Source organism: Salmo salar, chromosome ssa11 (assembly GCF_905237065.1).
Source record: "Salmo salar chromosome ssa11, Ssal_v3.1, whole genome shotgun sequence".
Lineage (NCBI taxonomy): Eukaryota > Metazoa > Chordata > Actinopteri > Salmoniformes > Salmonidae > Salmo > Salmo salar.
Window position 1 is genome coordinate 110485954 of NC_059452.1, and position 22006 is coordinate 110507959.

At 46.4% G+C, this 22006-nt stretch overlaps 1 protein-coding gene across 1 annotated transcript in view; it reads left to right on the forward strand.

The window, feature by feature from the left end:
- LOC106592268 (dixin-A) overlaps window positions 1–22006 on the forward strand; it is a 150727-nt gene that overhangs the window by 111103 nt on the left and 17618 nt on the right. Inside the window, exons 12-14 of the mRNA XM_045688922.1 lie at window positions 11855–11908; window positions 12443–12514; window positions 12747–12857. Of these exons, the coding sequence (XP_045544878.1) occupies window positions 11855–11908; window positions 12443–12514; window positions 12747–12857 (237 nt within the window). The remainder of the gene's footprint in view (window positions 1–11854; window positions 11909–12442; window positions 12515–12746; window positions 12858–22006) is intronic.

Here is a 22006-nt window from a genome sequence, read left to right on the forward strand (position 1 = left end):
TCCCCCCTTTGGCAAATCAGATCATGTCTCTATACTCCTGGTTCCTGTTTACAAAACTAAGTTGAAACAGGAAGTACCTGTGATGCGCTCTGTAGAGAAATGGTCCTCTGAATCAGAGCCTGTGTTTCAGCACTGCTTTGCTAGCACTGCGTTGATGGGTATATGTTTCAGGACTCCGCCGATAGCATCGACGAGCTAACCACCTCTGTCTCGGGCTTCATCAGGAAATTAATCCCCACATTGAAGGTTCGCTGCTTCCCCAATCAAAAGCCCTGAATTTGCACTCATGTACGCGCTAGACTGAAGGAGAGAGCTACCGCACACAGGGCTATTGCAGCCAACCCCAAGGATACGCCTGAGGACGTGTACAAGAAGTCCCGCTACGACCTCCGTAGAGCCATCAACCTGGAAAATGGACAATATAGGAACAAGGTGGATTCCACATCGATGGAGCTGCAGTGGAGAGGGTCAAGTTCCTCCTCACTGAGGACTTCACATGGTCCTCTCACACCATAACAGCAATGTCTCTCTTCTCCCTCAGGAGGCTGAAACGATTTGGAATGGCCCCTCAGATTCTCAGGAACTTTTACAGCTGCACCATTGGAGAACATCCATAAATCAAATCAAATTTTATTTGCCACATACACATGGTTAGCAGATGTTATTGCGAGTGTAGCGAAATGCTTGTGCTTTTAGTTCCGACCATGTAGTAATATCTAGCAAGTAATCTAACAATTTCACAACAACTACCTTATACACACAAGTGTAAAGGAATGAATAAGAATATGTACATAAAAATATATGAATGAGCGACGGCCGAACGGCATAGGCAAGATGCAGTAGATGGTATAGAGTACAGTATATACATATGAGATGAGTAATGCAGAGTATGTAAACATTATATAAAGTGGCATTGTTTAAAGTGACTAGAGATACATTTATTACATCCAATTTTTAATTATTAAGTGGCTAGAGATTGAGTCAGTATGTTGGCAGCAGCCACTCAATGTTAGTGATGGCTGTTTAACAGTCTGATGGCCTTGAGATAGAAGCTGTTTTTCAGTCTCTCGGTCCCAGCTTTGATACACCTGTACTGACCTCGCCTTCTGGATGATAGCGGGGTCAACAGGCAGTGGCTCGGGTGGTTGTTGTCCTTGATGATCTTTTTGGCCTTCCTGTGACATCGGGTGGTGTAGGTGTCCTGGAGGGCAGGTAGTTTACCCCGGTGATGCGTTCTGCAGACCTCACTACCCTCTGGAGAGCCTTACGATTGTGGGCGGAGCAGCTGCCGTACCAGGCGGTGATACAGCCCGACAGGATGCTCTCGATTGTGCATCTGTAAAAGTTTGAGTGTTTTTGGTGACAAGCCGAATTTCTTCAGCCTCCTGAGGTTGAAGAGGGGCTGTTGCACCTTCTTCACCACGCTGTCTGTGTGGGTGGACCATTTCAGTTTGTCCGTGACGTGTACGCCGAGGAACTTAAATGTTCCACCTTCTCCACTGCTGTCCCGTCGATGTGGATAGGGGGGTGCTCCCTCTGCTGTTTCCTGAAGTCCACGATCATCTCCTTTGTTTTGTTGACGTTGAGTGTGAGGTTATTTTCCTGACACCACACTTCGAGGGCCCTCACCTCCTCCCTGTAGGCCGTCTCGTCATTGTTGGTAATCAAGCCTACCACTGTAGTGTCGTCTGCAAACTTGATAACGGCCACGCAGTCGTGGGTGAACAGGGAGTACAGAAGAGGGCTCAGAACGCACCCTTGTGGGGCCCCAGTGTTGAGGATCAGTGGGGTGGAGATGTTGTTTCCTACCCTCACCACCTTGGGGGGCGTCCCGTCAGGAAGTTCAGGACCCAGTTGCACAGGGCGGGGTCGAGACCTAGGATCTTGAGCTTAATGACGAGTTTGGAGGGTACTATGGTGTTAAATGCTGAGCTGTAGTCGATGAACAGCATTCTTACATAGTTATTCCTCTTGTCCAGATGAGTTAGGGCAGTGTGCAGTGTGATTGTGATTGCATCGTCTGTGGACCTATTGGGGCGGTAAGCAAATTGGAGTGGGTCTAGGGTGTCAGGTAGGGTGGAGGTGATATGATCCTTGACTAGTCTCTCAAAGCACTGCTTGATGACGGAGGTGAGTGCTACGGGGCGATAGTCATTTAGCTCAGTTACCTTAGCTTTCTTGGGAACTGGAACAATGGTGGCCCTCTTGAAGCATGTGGGAACAGCAGACTGGGATAAGGATTGATTGAATATGTCCGTAAACACACCAGCCAGCTTGCCTGCGCATGCTCTGAGGACGCGGCTAGGGATGCCGTCTGGGCCAGCAGCCTTGCGAGAGTTAACACGTTTAAATGCTTTACTCACGTTGGTGAAGGAGAGCTTGAAGGTTTTGGTAGCGGGTCGTGTCGTTGGCACTGTATTGGCCTCAAAGCGAGCAAAGAAGTTGTTTAGTTTGTCTGGGAGCAGGACATTGTGGTCCGCGACGGGGCTGGTTTTCTTTTTGTAGTCTGTGATTGACTGTAGACCCTGCCACATACCTCTCATGTCTTAGCAGTTGAATTGTGACTCTACTTTGTCTCTATACTGACGCTTAGCTTGTTTGATTGCCTTGCGGAGGGAATAGCTACACTGTTTGTATTCGGTAATGTTTCCGGTCACCTTGCCCTGATTAAAAGCAGTGGTTCGCACTTTCAGTTTTGCACGAATGCTGCCATCAATCCACTGTTTCTGGTTGAGGAATGTTTTAATAGATGCTGTGGGTACAACATCACCGATGCACTTGCTAATAAACTCGCTCACCGAATCAGCGTATACATCAATGTTATTGTCCGACGCTATGTGGAACATATCCCAGTTCACGTGATCGAAGCAATCTTGAAGCGTGGAATCAGATTGGTCGGACCAGCGTTGAAGAGACCTGAGCATGGACGTTTCCTGTTTTAGTTTCTGTCTATAGGCTGGGAGCAACAAAATGGAGTCGTGGTCAGATTTTCCGATAGGAGGGCGGGGCAGGGCTTTGTATGCGTCGCGGAAGTTAGAGTAACAATGATCCAGGATTTTTTCCACCCGGGTAGCGCATTCGATATGCTGATATAATTTAGGGAGTCTTGTTTTCTGATTAGCCTTGTTAAAATCCCCAGCTACAATAAATGCAGCCTCAGGATATGTGGTTTCCAGTTTACATAGAGTCAAATGAAGTTCGTTCAGGGCCATCGATGTGTCTGCTTGGGGGGGATATATGCGGCTGTGATTATAATCGAAGAGAATTCTCTTGGTAGATAATGCGATCAACATTTGATTAAGGAATTCTAGGTCAGGTGAGCAAAAGGACTTTAGTTCCTGTATGTTGTTATGATCACACCACGTCTCGTTAATCATAAGGCATACACCCCCACCCTTCTTCTTACCAGAGAGATGTTTGTTTCCGTCGGCGCGATGCGTGAAGAAACCAGGTGGCTGTACCGACTCAGATAGCATGTCTCGAGTGAGCCATGTTTCCGTGAAACAAAGAACGTTACAATCTCTGATGTCTCTCTGGAAGGCAACCCTTGCTCGGATTTCGTCTACCTTGTTGTCAAGAGACTGGACGTTGGCGAGTAGTAAACTCGGGAGCGGTGCGCAATGTGCCCGTCTACGGAGCCTGACCAGAAGACCGCTCCATCTGCCCCTTCTGCAGCGCCGTTGTTTTGGGTCGCCGGCTGGGATCCGATCCATTGTCCTGGGTGGTGGTCCAAACAGAGGATCCTCTAGGGGAAAGTCATATTCCTGGTCGTAATGTTGGTCAGTTGGCGTTGCTCTTATATCCAATAGTTCCTCCCGACTGTATGTGATAAAACTTAAGATTTCCTGGGGTAACAATGTAAGAAATGATACATAAAAAAAACGAAATACTGCATAGTTTCCTGAGAACGCGAAGCGAGGCAGCCATCTCTGTCGCCGCCGGATCTCAACCCTATAGCAGTTCAAGTGGAGGACTGGTTGTATCACCGTTTGGTATGGTAACTGCACCGCCCACGACCGGAAGGCCCTACAGGGGATAGTGCAGCTACTGCTCTGCCTCTCCCACAGACTATCTGACTATACCCATCCCCAGGTAGTGCAGCTACTGCTCTCCCACAGACTATCTGACTATACCCATCCCCAGGTAGTGCAGCTACTGCTCTCCCACAGACTATCTGACTATACCCATCCCCAGGTAGTGCAGCTACTGCTCTCCCACAGACTATCTGACTATACCCATCCCCAGGTAGTGCAGCTACTGCTCTCCCACAGACTATCTGACTATACCCATCCCCAGGTAGTGCAGCTACTGCTCTGCCTCAGACTATCTGACTATACCCATCCCCAGGTAGTGCAGCTACTGCTCTGCCTCTCCCACAGACTATCTGACTATACCCATCCCCAGGTAGTGCAGCTACTGCTCTCCCACAGACTATCTGACTATACCCATCCCCAGGTAGTGCAGCTACTGCTCTGCCTCTCCCACAGACTATCTGACTATACCCATCCCCAGGTAGTGCAGCTACTGCTCTGCCTCTCCCACAGACTATCTGACTATACCCATCCCCAGGTAGTGCAGCTACTGCTCTGCCTCTCCCACAGACTATCTGACTATACCCATCCCCAGGTAGTGCAGCTACTGCTCTGCCTCTCCCACAGACTATCTGACTATACCCATCCCCAGGTAGTGCAGCTACTGCTCTCCCACAGACTATCTGACTATACCCATCCCCAGGTAGTGCAGCTACTGCTCTGCCACAGACTATCTGACTATACCCATCCCCAGGTAGTGCAGCTACTGCTCTCCCACAGACTATCTGACTATACCCATCCCCAGGTAGTGCAGCTACTGCTCTCCCACAGACTATCTGACTATACCCATCCCCAGGTAGTGCAGCTACTGCTCTGCCTCAGACTATCTGACTATACCCATCCCCAGGTAGTGCAGCTACTGCTCTGCCTCAGACTATCTGACTATACCCATCCCCAGGTAGTGCAGCTACTGCTCTGCCTCAGACTATCTGACTATACCCATCCCCAGGTAGTGCAGCTACTGCTCTGCCTCTCCCACAGACTATCTGACTATACCCATCCCCAGGTAGTGCAGCTACTGCTCTGCCTCAGACTATCTGACTATACCCATCCCCAGGTAGTGCAGCTACTGCTCTGCCTCTCCCACAGACTATCTGACTATACCCATCCCCAGGTAGTGCAGCTACTGCTCTGCCTCAGACTATCTGACTATACCCATCCCCAGGTAGTGCAGCTACTGCTCTGCCTCAGACTATCTGACTATACCCATCCCCAGGTAGTGCAGCTACTGCTCTGCCTCAGACTATCTGACTATACCCATCCCCAGGTAGTGCAGCTACTGCTCTGCCTCAGACTATCTGACTATACCCATCCCCAGGTAGTGCAGCTACTGCTCTGCCTCAGACTATCTGACTATACCCATCCCCAGGTAGTGCAGCTACTGCTCTCCCTCAGACTATCTGACTATACCCATCCCCAGGTAGTGCAGCTACTGCTCTGCCTCAGACTATCTGACTATACCCATCCCCAGGTAGTGCAGCTACTGCTCTGCCTCAGACTATCTGACTATACCCATCCCCAGGTAGTGCAGCTACTGCTCTCCCACAGACTATCTGACTATACCCATCCCCAGGTAGTGCAGCTACTGCTCTGCCTCTGCCACAGACTATCTGACTATACCCATCCCCAGGTAGTGCAGCTACTGCTCTGCCTCAGACTATCTGACTATACCCATCCCCAGGTAGTGCAGCTACTGCTCTGCCTCTCCCACAGACTATCTGACTATACCCATCCCCAGGTAGTGCAGCTACTGCTCTGCCTCAGACTATCTGACTATACCCATCCCCAGGTAGTGCAGCTACTGCTCTCCCTCAGACTATCTGACTATACCCATCCCCAGGTAGTGCAGCTACTGCTCTGCCTCAGACTATCTGACTATACCCATCCCCAGGTAGTGCAGCTACTGCTCTGCCTCAGACTATCTGACTATACCCATCCCCAGGTAGTGCAGCTACTGCTCTGCCTCAGACTATCTGACTATACCCATCCCCAGGTAGTGCAGCTACTGCTCTGCCTCTCCCACAGACTATCTGACTATACCCATCCCCAGGTAGTGCAGCTACTGCTCTGCCTCAGACTATCTGACTATACCCATCCCCAGGTAGTGCAGCTACTGCTCTCCCTCAGACTATCTGACTATACCCATCCCCAGGTAGTGCAGCTACTGCTCTGCCTCTCCCACAGACTATCTGACTATACCCATCCCCAGGTAGTGCAGCTACTGCTCTCCCACAGACTATCTGACTATACCCATCCCCAGGTAGTGCAGCTACTGCTCTGCCTCAGACTATCTGACTATACCCATCCCCAGGTAGTGCAGCTACTGCTCTCCCACAGACTATCTGACTATACCCATCCCCAGGTAGTGCAGCTACTGCTCTGCCTCTCCCACAGACTATCTGACTATACCCATCCCCAGGTAGTGCAGCTACTGCTCTGCCTCAGACTATCTGACTATACCCATCCCCAGGTAGTGCAGCTACTGCTCTGCCTCAGACTATCTGACTATACCCATCCCCAGGTAGTGCAGCTACTGCTCTGCCTCAGACTATCTGACTATACCCATCCCCAGGTAGTGCAGCTACTGCTCTGCCTCAGACTATCTGACTATACCCATCCCCAGGTAGTGCAGCTACTGCTCTGCCTCTCCCACAGACTATCTGACTATACCCATCCCCAGGTAGTGCAGCTACTGCTCTCCCACAGACTATCTGACTATACCCATCCCCAGGTAGTGCAGCTACTGCTCTGCCTCTCCCACAGACTATCTGACTATACCCATCCCCAGGTAGTGCAGCTACTGCTCTGCCTCTCCCACAGACTATCTGACTATACCCATCCCCAGGTAGTGCAGCTACTGCTCTGCCTCTCCCACAGACTATCTGACTATACCCATCCCCAGGTAGTGCAGCTACTGCTCTGCCTCTCCCACAGACTATCTGACTATACCCATCCCCAGGTAGTGCAGCTACTGCTCTGCCTCAGACTATCTGACTATACCCATCCCCAGGTAGTGCAGCTACTGCTCTCCCACAGACTATCTGACTATACCCATCCCCAGGTAGTGCAGCTACTGCTCTGCCTCAGACTATCTGACTATACCCATCCCCAGGTAGTGCAGCTACTGCTCTGCCTCTCCCACAGACTATCTGACTATACCCATCCCCAGGTAGTGCAGCTACTGCTCTCCCACAGACTATCTGACTATACCCATCCCCAGGTAGTGCAGCTACTGCTCTGCCTCTCCCACAGACTATCTGACTATACCCATCCCCAGGTAGTGCAGCTACTGCTCTGCCTCAGACTATCTGACTATACCCATCCCCAGGTAGTGCAGCTACTGCTCTGCCTCAGACTATCTGACTATACCCATCCCCAGGTAGTGCAGCTACTGCTCTGCCTCAGACTATCTGACTATACCCATCCCCAGGTAGTGCAGCTACTGCTCTGCCTCTCCCACAGACTATCTGACTATACCCATCCCCAGGTAGTGCAGCTACTGCTCTCCCACAGACTATCTGACTATACCCATCCCCAGGTAGTGCAGCTACTGCTCTGCCTCAGACTATCTGACTATACCCATCCCCAGGTAGTGCAGCTACTGCTCTGCCTCTCCCACAGACTATCTGACTATACCCATCCCCAGGTAGTGCAGCTACTGCTCTGCCTCAGACTATCTGACTATACCCATCCCCAGATGTATTACTCCATTTCAATGTTGTCCATTCATTACCATTAGTATTTATCCTGCTACTGGTCACCTACTCCAGTTTACATGTATATATTACCATTAGGATATTACCATGTAGTATTTATATATTCTGTTTACATGTATATATTACCATTAGGATATTACCATGTAGTATTTATATATTCTGTTTACATGTATATATTACCATTAGGATATTACCATATAGTATTTATATATTCCTGCTACCAGTCACTTTTCAACCTATACAGTGAGGGGAAAAAAGTATTTGATCCCCTGCTGATTTTGTACGTTTGCCCACTGACAGAGAAATGATCAAAATCAAATCAAATCAAATGTATTTATAAAGCCCTTGTTACATCAGCTGATATCTCAAAGTGCTGTACAGAAACCCAGCCTAAAACCCCAAACAGCAAGCAATGCAGGTGTAGAAGCACGGTGGCTAGGAAAAACTCCCTAGAAAGGCCAAAACCTAGGAAGAAACCTAGAGAGGAACCAGGCTATGAGGGGTGGCCAGTCCTCTTCTGGCTGTGCCGGGTGGAGATTATAACAGAACATGGCCAAGATGTTCAAATGTTCAGTCTATAATTTTAATGGTAGGTTTATTTGAACAGTAAGAGACAGAATAACAACAACAAAAATCCAGAAAAACGCATGTCAAAAATGTTATAAAATGATTTGCATTTTAATGAGGGAAATAAGTATTTGTCCCCCTGCAAAACATGACTTAGTACTAGGTGGCAAAACCCTTGTTGGCAATCACAGAGGTCAGACGTTTCTTGTAGTTGGCCACCAGGTTTGCACACATCTCAGGAGGGATTTTGTCCCACTCCTCTCTGCAGATCTTCTCCAAGTCATTAAGGTTTCGAGGCTGACGTTCGGTAGCTCCCTCCACAGATTTTCTATGGGATTAAGGTGTGGAGACTGGCTAGGCCACTCCAGGACCTTAATGTGCTTCTTCTTGAGCCACTCCTTTGTTGCCTTGGCTGTGTGTTTTGGGTCATTGTCATGCTGGAATACCCATCCACGACCCATTTTTAATGCCCTGGCTAAGGGAAGGAGGTTCTCACCCAAGATTTGACGGTACATGGCCCCGTCCATCGTCCCTTTGATGCGGTGAAGTTGTCCTGTCCCCTTAGCAGAAAAACACCCACAAATCATAATGTTTCCACCTCCATGTTTGACAGTGGGGATGGTGTTCTTGGGGTCATAGGCAGCATTCCTCCTCCAAACACGGCGAGTTGAGTTGATGCCAAATAGCTCCATTTTGGTCTCATCTGACCACAACACTTTCACCCAGTTGTCCTCTGAATCATTCAGATGTTCATTGGCAAACTTCAGACGGGCATGTATATGTATTCTTGAGCAGGGGGACCTTGCGGGCGCTGCAGGATTTCAGTCCTTCACGGCGTAGTGTGTTACCAATTGTTTTCTTGGTGACTCTGGTCCCAGCTGCCTTGAGATCATTGACAAGATCCTCCCGTGTAGTTCTGGGCTATTCCTCACCGTTCTCATGATCATTGCAACTCCACGAGGTGAGATCTTGCATGGAGCCCCAGGCTGAGGGAGATTGACAGTTCTTTTGTGTTTCTTCCATTTGCGAATAACCAATTGTTTTCACCTTCTCACCAAGCTGCTTGGCGATGGTCTTGTAGCCCATTCCAGCCTTGTGTAGGTCTACAATCTTGTCCCTGACATCCTTGGAGAGCTCTTTGGTCTTGGCCATGGTGGAGAGTTTGTGATCTGATTGATTGATTGCTTCTGTGGACAGGTGTCTTATATACAGGTAACAAGATGAGATTAGGAGCACTCCCTTTAAGAGTGTGCTCTAATCTCAGCTCGTTACCTGTATAAAAGACACCTGGGAGCCAGAAATCTTTCTGATTGAGAGGGGGGTCAAATACTTATTTCCCTCATTAAAATGCAAATCATTTTATAACATTTTTGACATGGTTTTTTCTGGATTTTTTTAGTTGTTAATCTGTCTCTCACTGTTCAAATAAACCTACCATTAAAATTATAGACTGATTTTTTTCTTTGTCAGTGGGTAAACGTACAAAATCAGCAGGGGATCAAATACTTTTTTCCCCCCTCACTGTATATACACCCACTCCAGTACATTGAATAAGGTACTGACTCTAACCTATATATACTTGCATTCCCATGTTTCTAATTCACATTGTAGTTCTTGTTTTAATTTTAATTAAATGTTTCCTTCTTTTTTCTATTATTATTATGTTATAATCACTGCATTGTTTGAAAGAGGTCTCATGGTAAGAATGACACTGTGCTGTTTTACACCTGCTGTATCCTGTTCACGTGGCGAATAAACGTCAAGCGTCCCACCTACTCAACAGCCAGTTGAATCCCGTGGCGCGATATTCAAATACCTCAAAAATGCAAAAACGTCCATTTTTCAAACATATGACTATTTTACACCATTTTAAAGACAAGACTCTCGTTAATCTAACCACACTGTCCGATTTCAAAAAGGCTTTACAACGAAAGCAAAACATTAGATTATGTCAGCAGAGTACCCAGCCAGAAATAATCAGACACCCATTTTTCAAGCTAGCATATAATGTCACATAAACCCAAACCACAGCTAAATGCAGCACTAACCTTTGATGATCTTCATCAGATGACAACCCTAGGACATTATGTTATACAATACATGCATGTTTTGTTCAATCAAGTTCATATTTATATCAAAAACCAGCTTTTTACATTAGCATGTGACTAGCATGTGACTAGCATTCCGACCGAACACTGCCGGTGAATTTACTAAATTACTCACGATAAACGTTCACAAAAAACATAACAATTATTTTAAGAATTATAGATACAGAACTCCTCTATGCACTCGATATGTCCGATTTTAAAATAGCTTTTCGGTGAAAGCACATTTTGCAATATTCTAAGTAGATAGCCCGGCATCACAGGGCTAGCTATTTAGACACCCAGCAAGTTTTGCACTCACCAAAGTCAGATTTACTATAAGAAAAATGTTATTACCTTTGCTGTTCTTTGTCAGAATGCACTCCCAGGACTTCTACTTCAATAACAAATGTTGGTTTGGTCCCAAATAATCCATTGTTATATCCAAATAGCGGCGTTTTGTTCGTGCATTCAAGACACTATCCGAAAGGGTAAATAAGGGTGACGAGCAAGGCGCATTTTGTGACAAAACATTTCTAAATATTCCATTACCGTACTTCGAAGCATGTCAACCGCTGTTTAAAATCAATTTTTATGCCATTTTTCTCGTAAAAAAGCGATAATATTCCGACCGGGAAATCGTTTTTTATTACAAAGAGAGTGAAAGTAAAAGCATGCTATCCCCTCATGCACGAGCCTCAGTCTAATGGCCCTCTGATAGAGCACTTGCCAAACGCGCTAATGTGTTTCAGCCTGGGGATGGAATTACATCGTTCAGCTTTTTCCCGCCTTCTGAGAGCCCATGGGAGCCGTAGGAAGTGTCACGTCATGCCAGAGATCCCCTGTATTTGTTAGAGATGATCAAGGAGGGCAAGAAATGGTCAGACAGGCCACTTCCTGTAAGGAATCTTCTCAGGTTTTGGCCTGCCAAATGAGTTCTGTTATACTCACAGACACCATTCAAACAGTTTTTGAAATTTTAGGGTGTTTTCTATCCAAAGCCAATAATTATATGCATATTCTAGTTACTGGGCAGGAGTAGTAACCAGATTAAATCGGGTACGTTTTTTATCCGTCCGTGCAAATACTGCCCCCTATCCCTAACAGGTTAACATGATTACAATATTTTAGCTGGTAACGTAACTGGTTACCCTTTTTGTAATCAGATGACATGTAATCCGTTTCTTCCCAACCATCATCAACATCAAACCAACTTCCTCTTGCACAACAATGTTAATGGATTTGTGCTGGATATCAGGTCAACAAGGCGGTCTGACAATAACTGTGTTGTGAAGATGTCCTGATAGTGGGACTGCATGTCTCACCGCAGTAGCTATTAAGTTCCTTCTACACACACGCACTCCCATCCATATTGACCCAGTTGGTTGTGTCATAGGCGGAGCTACAGAGGAAGATGGATGAGAGCAGCAGGTTGCTGAGTGAGTGCAAGGTAAGACACACATCCTCTCTCTCTCTCTGGGGTCTACAGTCTGGGACTGTACAGGGGAGTAGGTTCTCTCTCTCTGGGGTCTACACTATGGGACTGTACAGGGGAGTAGGTTCTCTCTCTCTGGGGTCTACAGTCTGGGACTGTACAGGGGAGTAGGTTCTCTCTCTCTCTGGGGTCTACAGTCTGGGACTGTACAGGGGAGTAGGTTCTCTCTCTCTGGGGTCTACAGTATGGGACTGTACAGGGGAGTAGGTTCTCTCTCTCTGGGGTCTACAGTATGGGACTGTACAGGGGAGTAGGTTCTCTCTCTCTCGGGGTCTACAGTCTGGGACTGTACAGGGGAGTAGGTTCTCTCTCTCTGGGGTCTACAGTCTGGGACTGTACAGGGGAGTAGGATGTTCCATTCATGTGTGTGTGTGTGTGTGTGTGTGTGTGTGTGTGTGTGTGTGTGTGTGTGTGTGTGTGTGTGTGTGTGTGTGTGTGTGTGTGTGTGTGTGTGTGTGTGTGTGTGTGTGTGTGTGTGTGTGTGTGTAGAAGGAACTTGGACAGAAGGACCGACTGCTGCAGCAGCACAAACACAAACTGGAGGAGAGCCAGCTGCAGAAGGTAGTACCACACACAGACAGACACACACAGACAGACACACAGACACACACAGAGACACACACACAGACACAGACAGACACACACAGACAGACAGACACACAGAGACAGACAGACAGAGACAGACACACAGAGAGACAGACAGACAGACAGACAGACAGACAGAACACCACATGTCTTTGTTATTTTTTCAGTTAGACAGATACATCATGTGTGTTTGCATGTGTGTGTACAGGCTGGCTTGCAGAGAGAGCTGGAGTGTAAAGACAACATGTTGCAGGAGATGATGAGTCGTCATGGTGACCAGGCCCGGCCCCACCTCACGGCCACACCCCTTCCCTCTGGGGTAAGTCTTCTGGCTTTTATTTAGAAAGGAGCCTAGCAACAAATGCAGATACTTTTGAGGCTGCCTTGGAGAGTTTAACCACGGAGGGTTTTTGAGGCTGCCTTGGAGAGTTTAGCCACGGAGGGTTTTTGAGGCTGCCTTGGAGAGTTTAGCCACGGAGGGTTTTTTTGAGGCTGCCTTGGAGAGTTTAGCCACGGAGGGTTTTTTGAGGCTGACTTGGAGAGTTTAGCCACGGAGGGTTTTTGAGGCTGCCTTGGAGAGTTTAGCCACGGAGGGTTTTTGAGGCTGCCTTGGAGAGTTTAGCCACGGAGGGTTTTGAAGCTGCCTTGGTAAGGTAAGTAAAGAAATAAAAACAACAGTAAAAAGACAGTGAAAAATAACAGTAGAGAGGCTATATACAGACACTGGTTAGTCAGGCTGATTGAGGTAGTATGTACATGTAGATATGGTTAAAGTGACTATGCATATATGATGAACAGAGAGTAGCAGTAGCATAAAAGAGGGGTTGGCGGGTGGTGGGTGGGACACAATGCAGATAGCCCGGTTAGCCAATGTCCGGGAGCACTGGTTGGTCGGCCCAATTGAGGTAGTATGTACATGAATGTATAGTTAAAGTGACTATGCATATATGATCGAAAGAGAGTAGCAGCAGCGTAAAAAGAGGGGTTGAGGGGGGGGGGCACACAATGCAAATAGTCCGGGTAGCCATTTGATTACCTGTTCAGGAGTCTTATGGCTTGCGGGTAAAAACTGTTGAGAAGCCTTTTTGTCCTAGACTTGGCACTCCGGTATCGCTTGCCATGCGGTAGTAGAGAGTCTATGACTGGGGTGGCTGGGGTCTTTGACAATTTTTAGGGCCTTCCTCTGACACCGCCTGGTGTAGAGGTCCTGGATGGCAGGCAGCTTGGCCCCAGTGATGTACTGGGCCGTATGCACTACCCTCTGTAGTGCCTTGTGGTCGGAGGCCGAGCAATTGCCGTACCAGGCAGTGATGCAACCAGTCAGGATGCTCTCGATGGTGCAGCTGTAGAACCTTTTGAGGATCTGGGGACCCATGCCAAATCTTTATAGTTTCCTGAGGGGGAAAAGGTTTTGTCGTGCCCTCTTCACGACTGTCTTGGTGTGTTTGGACCATTCTAGTTTGTTGTTGATGTGGACACCAAGGAACTTGAAGCACTCAACCTGCTCCACTACAGCCCCGTCGATGTGAATGGGGGCGTGCTCGGTGCTCCTTTTCCTGTAGTCCACAATCATCTTCTTCGTCTTGGTCATGTTGAGGGAGAGGTTGTTGTCCTGGCACCACCCGGCCAGGTCTCTGACCTCCTCCCTATAGGCTGTCTCGTCGTTGTCGGTGATCAGGCCTACCACTGTTGTGTCATCTGCAAACTTAATGATGGTGTTGGAGTCATGCCTGGCCATGCAGTCGTGGGTGAACAGGGAGTGCAGGAGGGGACTGAGCACGCACCCCTGGGGAGCTCCAGTTTTGAGGATCAGCGTGGCAGATGTGTTGCTACCTACCCTTACCACCTGGGGGCGGCCCGTCAGGAAGTCCAGGATCCAGTTGCAGAGGGAGGTGTTTAGTCCCAGGATCCTTAGCTTAGTGATGAGCTTTGAGGGTACTATGGTGTTGAACGCTGAGTTGTAGTCAATGAATAGCATTAGAGTTTAGCCACTGAGGGTTTTTTGAGGCTGCCTTGGAGAGTTTAGCCACTGAGGGTTTTTTGAAGCTGCCTTGGAGAGTTTAGCCACGGAGGGTTTTTTGAAGCTGCCTTGGAGAGTTTAGCCACTGAGGGTTTTGATAACATTTAGAGACTTTTTCCACTCAATTCTGCCATAAACGAGAAGAGAAGATGTCTGTGCAAGGCAAGGCAAATTGGTGCTGTGACGTTGTCGTGGCAATGGTAAAACATCTACTGCAGGCATGGGCAACTATAATGGGGGTGGGGGCACAAACAGTCTGAACTCATCATGAGGGGCCGTAGTTCTGCGTACCCACATCCGTACCCACATCCGTACCCACATCCGTACCCTCATCTGTACCCACATCCGTACCCACATCCGTACCCACATCCGTACCCACATCCGTACCCACATCCGTAGCCACATCCGTAGCCACATCCGTAGCCACATCCGTACCCACACATGCAGTCAGAGCCGTCCCGCAGGGTGGAGAGAAATGTTTACTGTTTCTAATATGATATCTGAGTGAAAGTGACTAACAAAATCAATGGGCCCCCCCCGGTCGGTAATTAGATAGCTGGTCGCTAGACTACCTTACCAATCTAAAACATGATAGCTGACATGGGCTAATTCAGTGACTGTTCAGTGACTGATATAACAAGAGAAAAACTGCTGAGATGCACTACCACATTTAGAAATTTAGAAATTGCACCTTGTGTATTCTACTATTGTCATTGTTGTGTGTGTTGGTGTCAGGGAAGTCAGGCGCAGGAGAAACCAACTTAATATAATTGGAGTAGTTTAATACACATTAATAGCAGGGGCCTCCAACCTTTTCTAGCATAAGAGCTAGAAATGTCTTCAGCTACTCATTTCTTTCTAGCTTTCAAATAGGCACATTCTCCTCTTTCCTGCTACTCAGAAAGTGGTGAACTGTGTTTTCTGTCAATATACCTGGTCAAATAACAGTTCATTCATAAACAACTCTATAAAATCAGTTTTTTTTTCTCTCCTAAATGATGGTCTCAGTTTTCCTGGTTTTGGATTACTATTATTTTTCACTTAATATTACAATAGTTCATAGAGAAACAACGCCATTTTATGTTTTGAGTCAATGTCAATGCTGAAATCACATCAGAAGACCTATAGAGCCCCACAGTGGTGTCATAATGGATGTTCTGAGTCCATGTCAATGCTGAAATCACATAAGGCCATTTTATGGGCGTCTGGAAGAAAACGAACAAATTTAGACATTTTGGGGTGTAATTCCCCTTTAACTGTGCATCTGGCCCTTTAATTGAGGAATGTCCCGTCTAATGTGCTGATCTACTGATGGTTCTGGACTGCTGCTGCTCAGTTCATGGCAGAGTTAACAAATAACAGATATAAATGATGTACACTGCTCAAAAAAATAAAGGGAACACTTAAACAACACAATGTAACTCCAAGTCAATCACACTTCTGTGAAATCAAACTGTCCACTTAGGAAGCAACACTGATTGACAATACATTTCACATGCTGTTGTGCAAATGGAATAGACAACAGGTGGAAAGTATAGGCAATAAGCAAGACACCCCCAATAAAGGAGTGGTTCTGCAGGTGGGGACCACAGACCACTTCTCAGTTCCTATGCTTCCTGGCTGATGTTTTGGTCACTTTTGAAAGCTGGCGGTGCTTTCACTCTAGTGGTAGCATGAGACGGAGTCTACAACCCACACAAGTGGCTCAGGTAGTGCAGCTCATCCAGGATGGCACATCAATGCGAGCTGTGGCAAGAAGGTTTGCTGTGTCTGTCAGCGTAGTGTCCAGAGCATGGAGGCGCTACCAGGAGACAGACCAGTACATCAGGAGACGTGGAGGAGGCCGTAGGAGGGCAACAACCCAGCAGCAGGACCGCTACCTCCGCCTTTGTGCAAGGAGGAGCAGGAGGAGCACTGCCAGAGCCCTGCAAAATGACCTCCAGCAGGCCACAAATGTGCATGTGTCTGCTCAAACGGTCAGAAACAGACTCCATGAGGGTGGTATGAGGGCCCGACGTCCACAGGTGGGGGTTGTGCTTACAGTCCAACACCGTGCAGGACGTTTGGCATTTGCCAGAGAACACCAAGATTGGCAAATTCGCCACTGGCGCCCTGTGCTCTTCACAGATGAAAGCAGGTTCACACTGAGCACGTGACAGACGTGACAGAGTCTGGAGACGCCGTGGAGAACGTTCTGCTGCCTGCAACATCCTCCAGCATGACCGGTTTGGCGGTTGGTCAGTCATGGTGTGGGGTGGCATTTCTTTGGGGGCCGCACAGCCCTCCATGTGCTCGCCAGAGGTAGCCTGACTGCCATTAGGTACCGAGATGAGATCCTCAGACCCCTTGTGAGACCATATGCTGGTGCGGTTGGCCCTGGGTTCCTCCTAATGCAAGACAATGCTAGACCTCATGTGGCTGGAGTGTGTCAGCAGTTCCTGCAAGAGGAAGGCATTGATGCTATGGACTGGCCCGCCCGTTCCCCAGACCTGAATCCAATTGAGCACATCTGGGACATCATGTCTCGCTCCATCCACCAACGCCACGTTGCACCACAGACTGTCCAGGAGTTGGCGGATGTTTTAGTCCAGGTCTGGGAGGAGATCCCTCAGGAGACCATCCGCCACCTCATCAGGAGCATGCCCAGGCGTTGTAGGGAGGACATACAGGCACGTGGAGGCCACACACACTACTGAGCCTCATTATGACTTGTTTTAAGGACATTACATCAAAGTTGGATCAGCCTGTAGTGTGGTTTTCCACTTTAATTTTGAGTGTGACTCCAAATCCAGACCTACATGGGTTGATAAATTGGATTTCCATTGATTATTTTTGTGTGATTTTATTGTCAGCACATTCAACTATGTAAAGAAAAAAGTATTTAATAAGATTATTTCATTCATTCATTCAGATCTAGGATGTGTTGTTTAAGTGTTCCCTTTATTTTTTTGAGCAGTGTATATTTTTAAAACAAACTCCAATCTCAGCGTACATAAAGAAACAATGTGTAAACATTCCCGTCGCACACCAATACAAAATACACGAACATAATAACACCAAACAATCTCCGACAAAGACATGAGGGGAAAACAGAGGGTTAAATAAACAGCATGTAATTAAAGGGATTGGAACCAGGTGTGAAGGAAGACAAGACAAAACCAATGGATAATCAAAAATGGATCAATGATGGCTAGAAGACCGGTGACGTCGATCGCCGAGCACCACCCGAACAAGGAGGGGCATCGACTTCGGCAGAGGTCGTGACAAATATTCACACTCTCAACAATACCTTGAGATCCCGACTGAGTTCCTAAAATAAATCATTGAGCACAACTCTATATTTCTTACATAGTATTATTACTATTACTATATTTATTCCGCCCACTCTAGAGCTTAAACGATTTAAGCTATTAAAACGAAACCAACTTCCAAATGTCCAGACTGCCCCAACTTAGATTGCTTAGGAAAATATTTATCATTTTTTTTAACTATAAACAATATTTAAATGAGCTCCCAATGCATTTCAATGGGGAGAAAAGGCCAATAATATGTTCGATTGGTCTGGGGGCCTACAAAAAGGGGCCACCAGTTACCGATCCCCGATCTAGTACCTTCTAGAGAAAAGCCAATAGTGATTCTCACAGAACAGAAAATTGGGAACATTGTTGGCAGTTTTATTGAACTACAAAAACTTGGACATAATTCTTCTTCTTCTGCACTGAACTCCTATTACACTTTTAAGCTTTTAAATGTGTAAACTGGTCTGGATTGACATTTTCACATCTTTTCTACTTTTTAAACTATTAAACTTTGCTTCCTCCTTCCGTTTCATGACATTTCCTCAACATTATAAAGGTCCCATTGTGACATTATCACTTCCAACATTCCATTGACTGTAAATGCAACTTTTCACACAAATCAGCTGCTTTCAGTTAGAGGATATTCTAACTAACTCTACTTCCTTTCAATTGAAATTATTATCTGGTACCGATCCAATGTTATAGCTGTTTTAGTAACCGCAACAACAACATTTTCGGGAACTTTTTATAAACTGACATTTTTACCCCTTTCCCAAAAAGTTAGATGATTAATGACATTTCCGCCTACTTTTCTACTATTGAAATCTGTTGTCGGAACAAAAATATGTTAGCAATTTAATGATATAGCAGTTGTAGTAACTGAATTAACATAAAATATGTTAGCAATCTAATGATACAGCTGTTGTAGTGACTGCATTAACATATTTTCCCGTGTGGCTCAGTTAGTAGAGCATGGTGTTTTGCAACGCCAGGGTTGTGGGTTCGATTCCCACGGGGGGACCAGTACGGGGGAAAAAAATGTATGAAATGTATGCATTCACTACTGTAAGTTGCTCTGGATAAGAACCGTCTGCTAAATGACTCAAATGTAAAATTTTTTCCAAACAACTGCCGTTTTGACCAGTCCCCCAACAAGTCAGAGTAAAACTTCTAGCGTATGAAATCTTCCTTTACTTCTCTGCTTTTCAAATGTGAGGTAGAGCTGTTTTATTAACCCATCAACTGCCTTCATTAAATATGCAGTAAGTCACGTCAGAAGCCAGCAGATTCATTACTTACCAACAACAGCTGCAAATTTCAATGAAACTACTGTACATCACGTTTTGAAGTCCACTTTCCTTACTTTGTCTAACAACACTATCATGAATCTAGAAAATATGTTTTGTGGGTCATAGTGCAGTATTTATATAGCACAAATGGAGAAGGGCTGGCTGTATGTTGATCTTGCTGCTCTGATTGGGTAGAGCGAAGCTGTCTCCATTCACCCGATCACTTCTAATCTCACTTCAACAACTGTAGTTTAGACACTGACCACAACTACTGACCACAACAACACAACTACTGACCACAACAACACAACTACTGACCACAACAACTGACCACAACAGCACAACTACTGACCACAACAACACAACTACTGACCACAACTACTGACCACAACAACACAACTACTGACCACAACTACTGACCACAACAACACAACTACTGACCACAACTACTGACCACAACTACTAACCACACAACTACTGACCACAACTACTGACCACAACTACTGACCACAACTACAGACCACAACTACTGACCACAACTACTGACCACACAACTACTGACCACACAACTACTGACCACAACTACTGACCACAACTACTGACCACACAACTACTGAACCACAACTACTGAACCACAACTACTGAACCACAACTACTGACCACAACTACTGACCACAACTACTGAACCACACAACTACTGACCACAACTACTGAACCACAACTACTGACCACAACTACTGACCACAACTACTGACCCCACAACTACTGACCACAACTACTGACCATAACTACTGACCCCACAACTACTGAACCACACAACTACTGACCACAACTACTGACCACAACTACTGACCACAACTACTGAACCACACAACTACTGAACCACACAACTACTGACCACAACTACTGACCACAACTACTGACCACACAACTACTGATCACAACTACTGATCACAACTACTGATCACAACTACTGACCACACAACTACTGATCACAACTACTGATCACAACTACTGATCACAACTACTGACCACAACTACTGACCACAACTACTGACCACACAACTACTGATCACAACTACTGACCACACAACTACTGATCACAACTACTGATCACAACTACTGATCACAACTACTGACCACACAACTACTGATCACAACTACTGATCACAACTACTGATCACAACTACTGATCACAACTACTGACCACAACTACTGACCACAACTACTGACCACACAACTACTGATCACACAACTACTGAACCACAACTACTGACCACAACTACTGAACCACAACTACTGAACCACACAACTACTGACCACAACTACTGAACCACAACTACTGACCACAACTACTGACCACAACTACTGAACCACAACTACTGAACCACACAACTACTGACCACACAACTACTGAACCACAACTACTGAACCACACAACTACTGACCACAACTACTGAACCACAACTACTGACCACAACTACTGAACCACAACTACTGACCACAACTACTGACCACAACTACTGACCACACAACTACTGACCACAACTACTGACCACACAACTACTGAACCACAACTACTGACCACAACTACTGAACCACAACTACTGACCACAACTACTGAACCACAACTACTGACCACAACTACTGAACCACAACTACTGAACCACAACTACTGAACCACACAACTACTGACCACAACTACTGAACCACAACTACTGACCACAACTACTGACCACAACTACTGACCACACAACTACTGAACCACAACTACTGAACCACAACTACTGACCACAACTACTGACCACAACTACTGACCACACAACTACTGACCACAACTACTGACCATAACTACTGACCACAACTACTGATCACAACTACTGACCACAACTACTGACCACAACTACTGACCACACAACTACTGATCACACAACTACTGAACCACAACTACTGACCACAACTACTGAACCACAACTACTGAACCACACAACTACTGACCACAACTACTGAACCACAACTACTGACCACAACTACTGACCACAACTACTGAACCACAACTACTGAACCACACAACTACTGACCACACAACTACTGAACCACAACTACTGAACCACACAACTACTGACCACAACTACTGAACCACAACTACTGACCACAACTACTGAACCACAACTACTGACCACAACTACTGACCACAACTACTGACCACACAACTACTGACCACAACTACTGACCACACAACTACTGAACCACAACTACTGACCACAACTACTGAACCACAACTACTGACCACAACTACTGAACCACAACTACTGAACCACACAACTACTGAACCACACAACTACTGAACCACAACTACTGACCACAACTACTGAACCACAACTACTGACCACAACTACTGAACCACAACTACTGAACCACAACTACTGAACCACACAACTACTGACCACAACTACTGAACCACAACTACTGACCACAACTACTGACCACAACTACTGACCACACAACTACTGAACCACAACTACTGAACCACAACTACTGACCACAACTACTGACCACAACTACTGACCACACAACTACTGACCACAACTACTGACCATAACTACTGACCACAACTACTGACCACACAACTACTGAACCACAACTACTGACCACAACTACTGAACCACAACTACTGAACCACAACTACTGAACCACAACTACTGAACCACAACTACTGAACCACAACTACTGACCACACAACTACTGAACCACAACTACTGAACCACAACTACTGACCACAACTACTGACCACACAACTACTGAACCACAACTACTGACCACAACTACTGAACCACAACTACTGACCACAACTACTGAA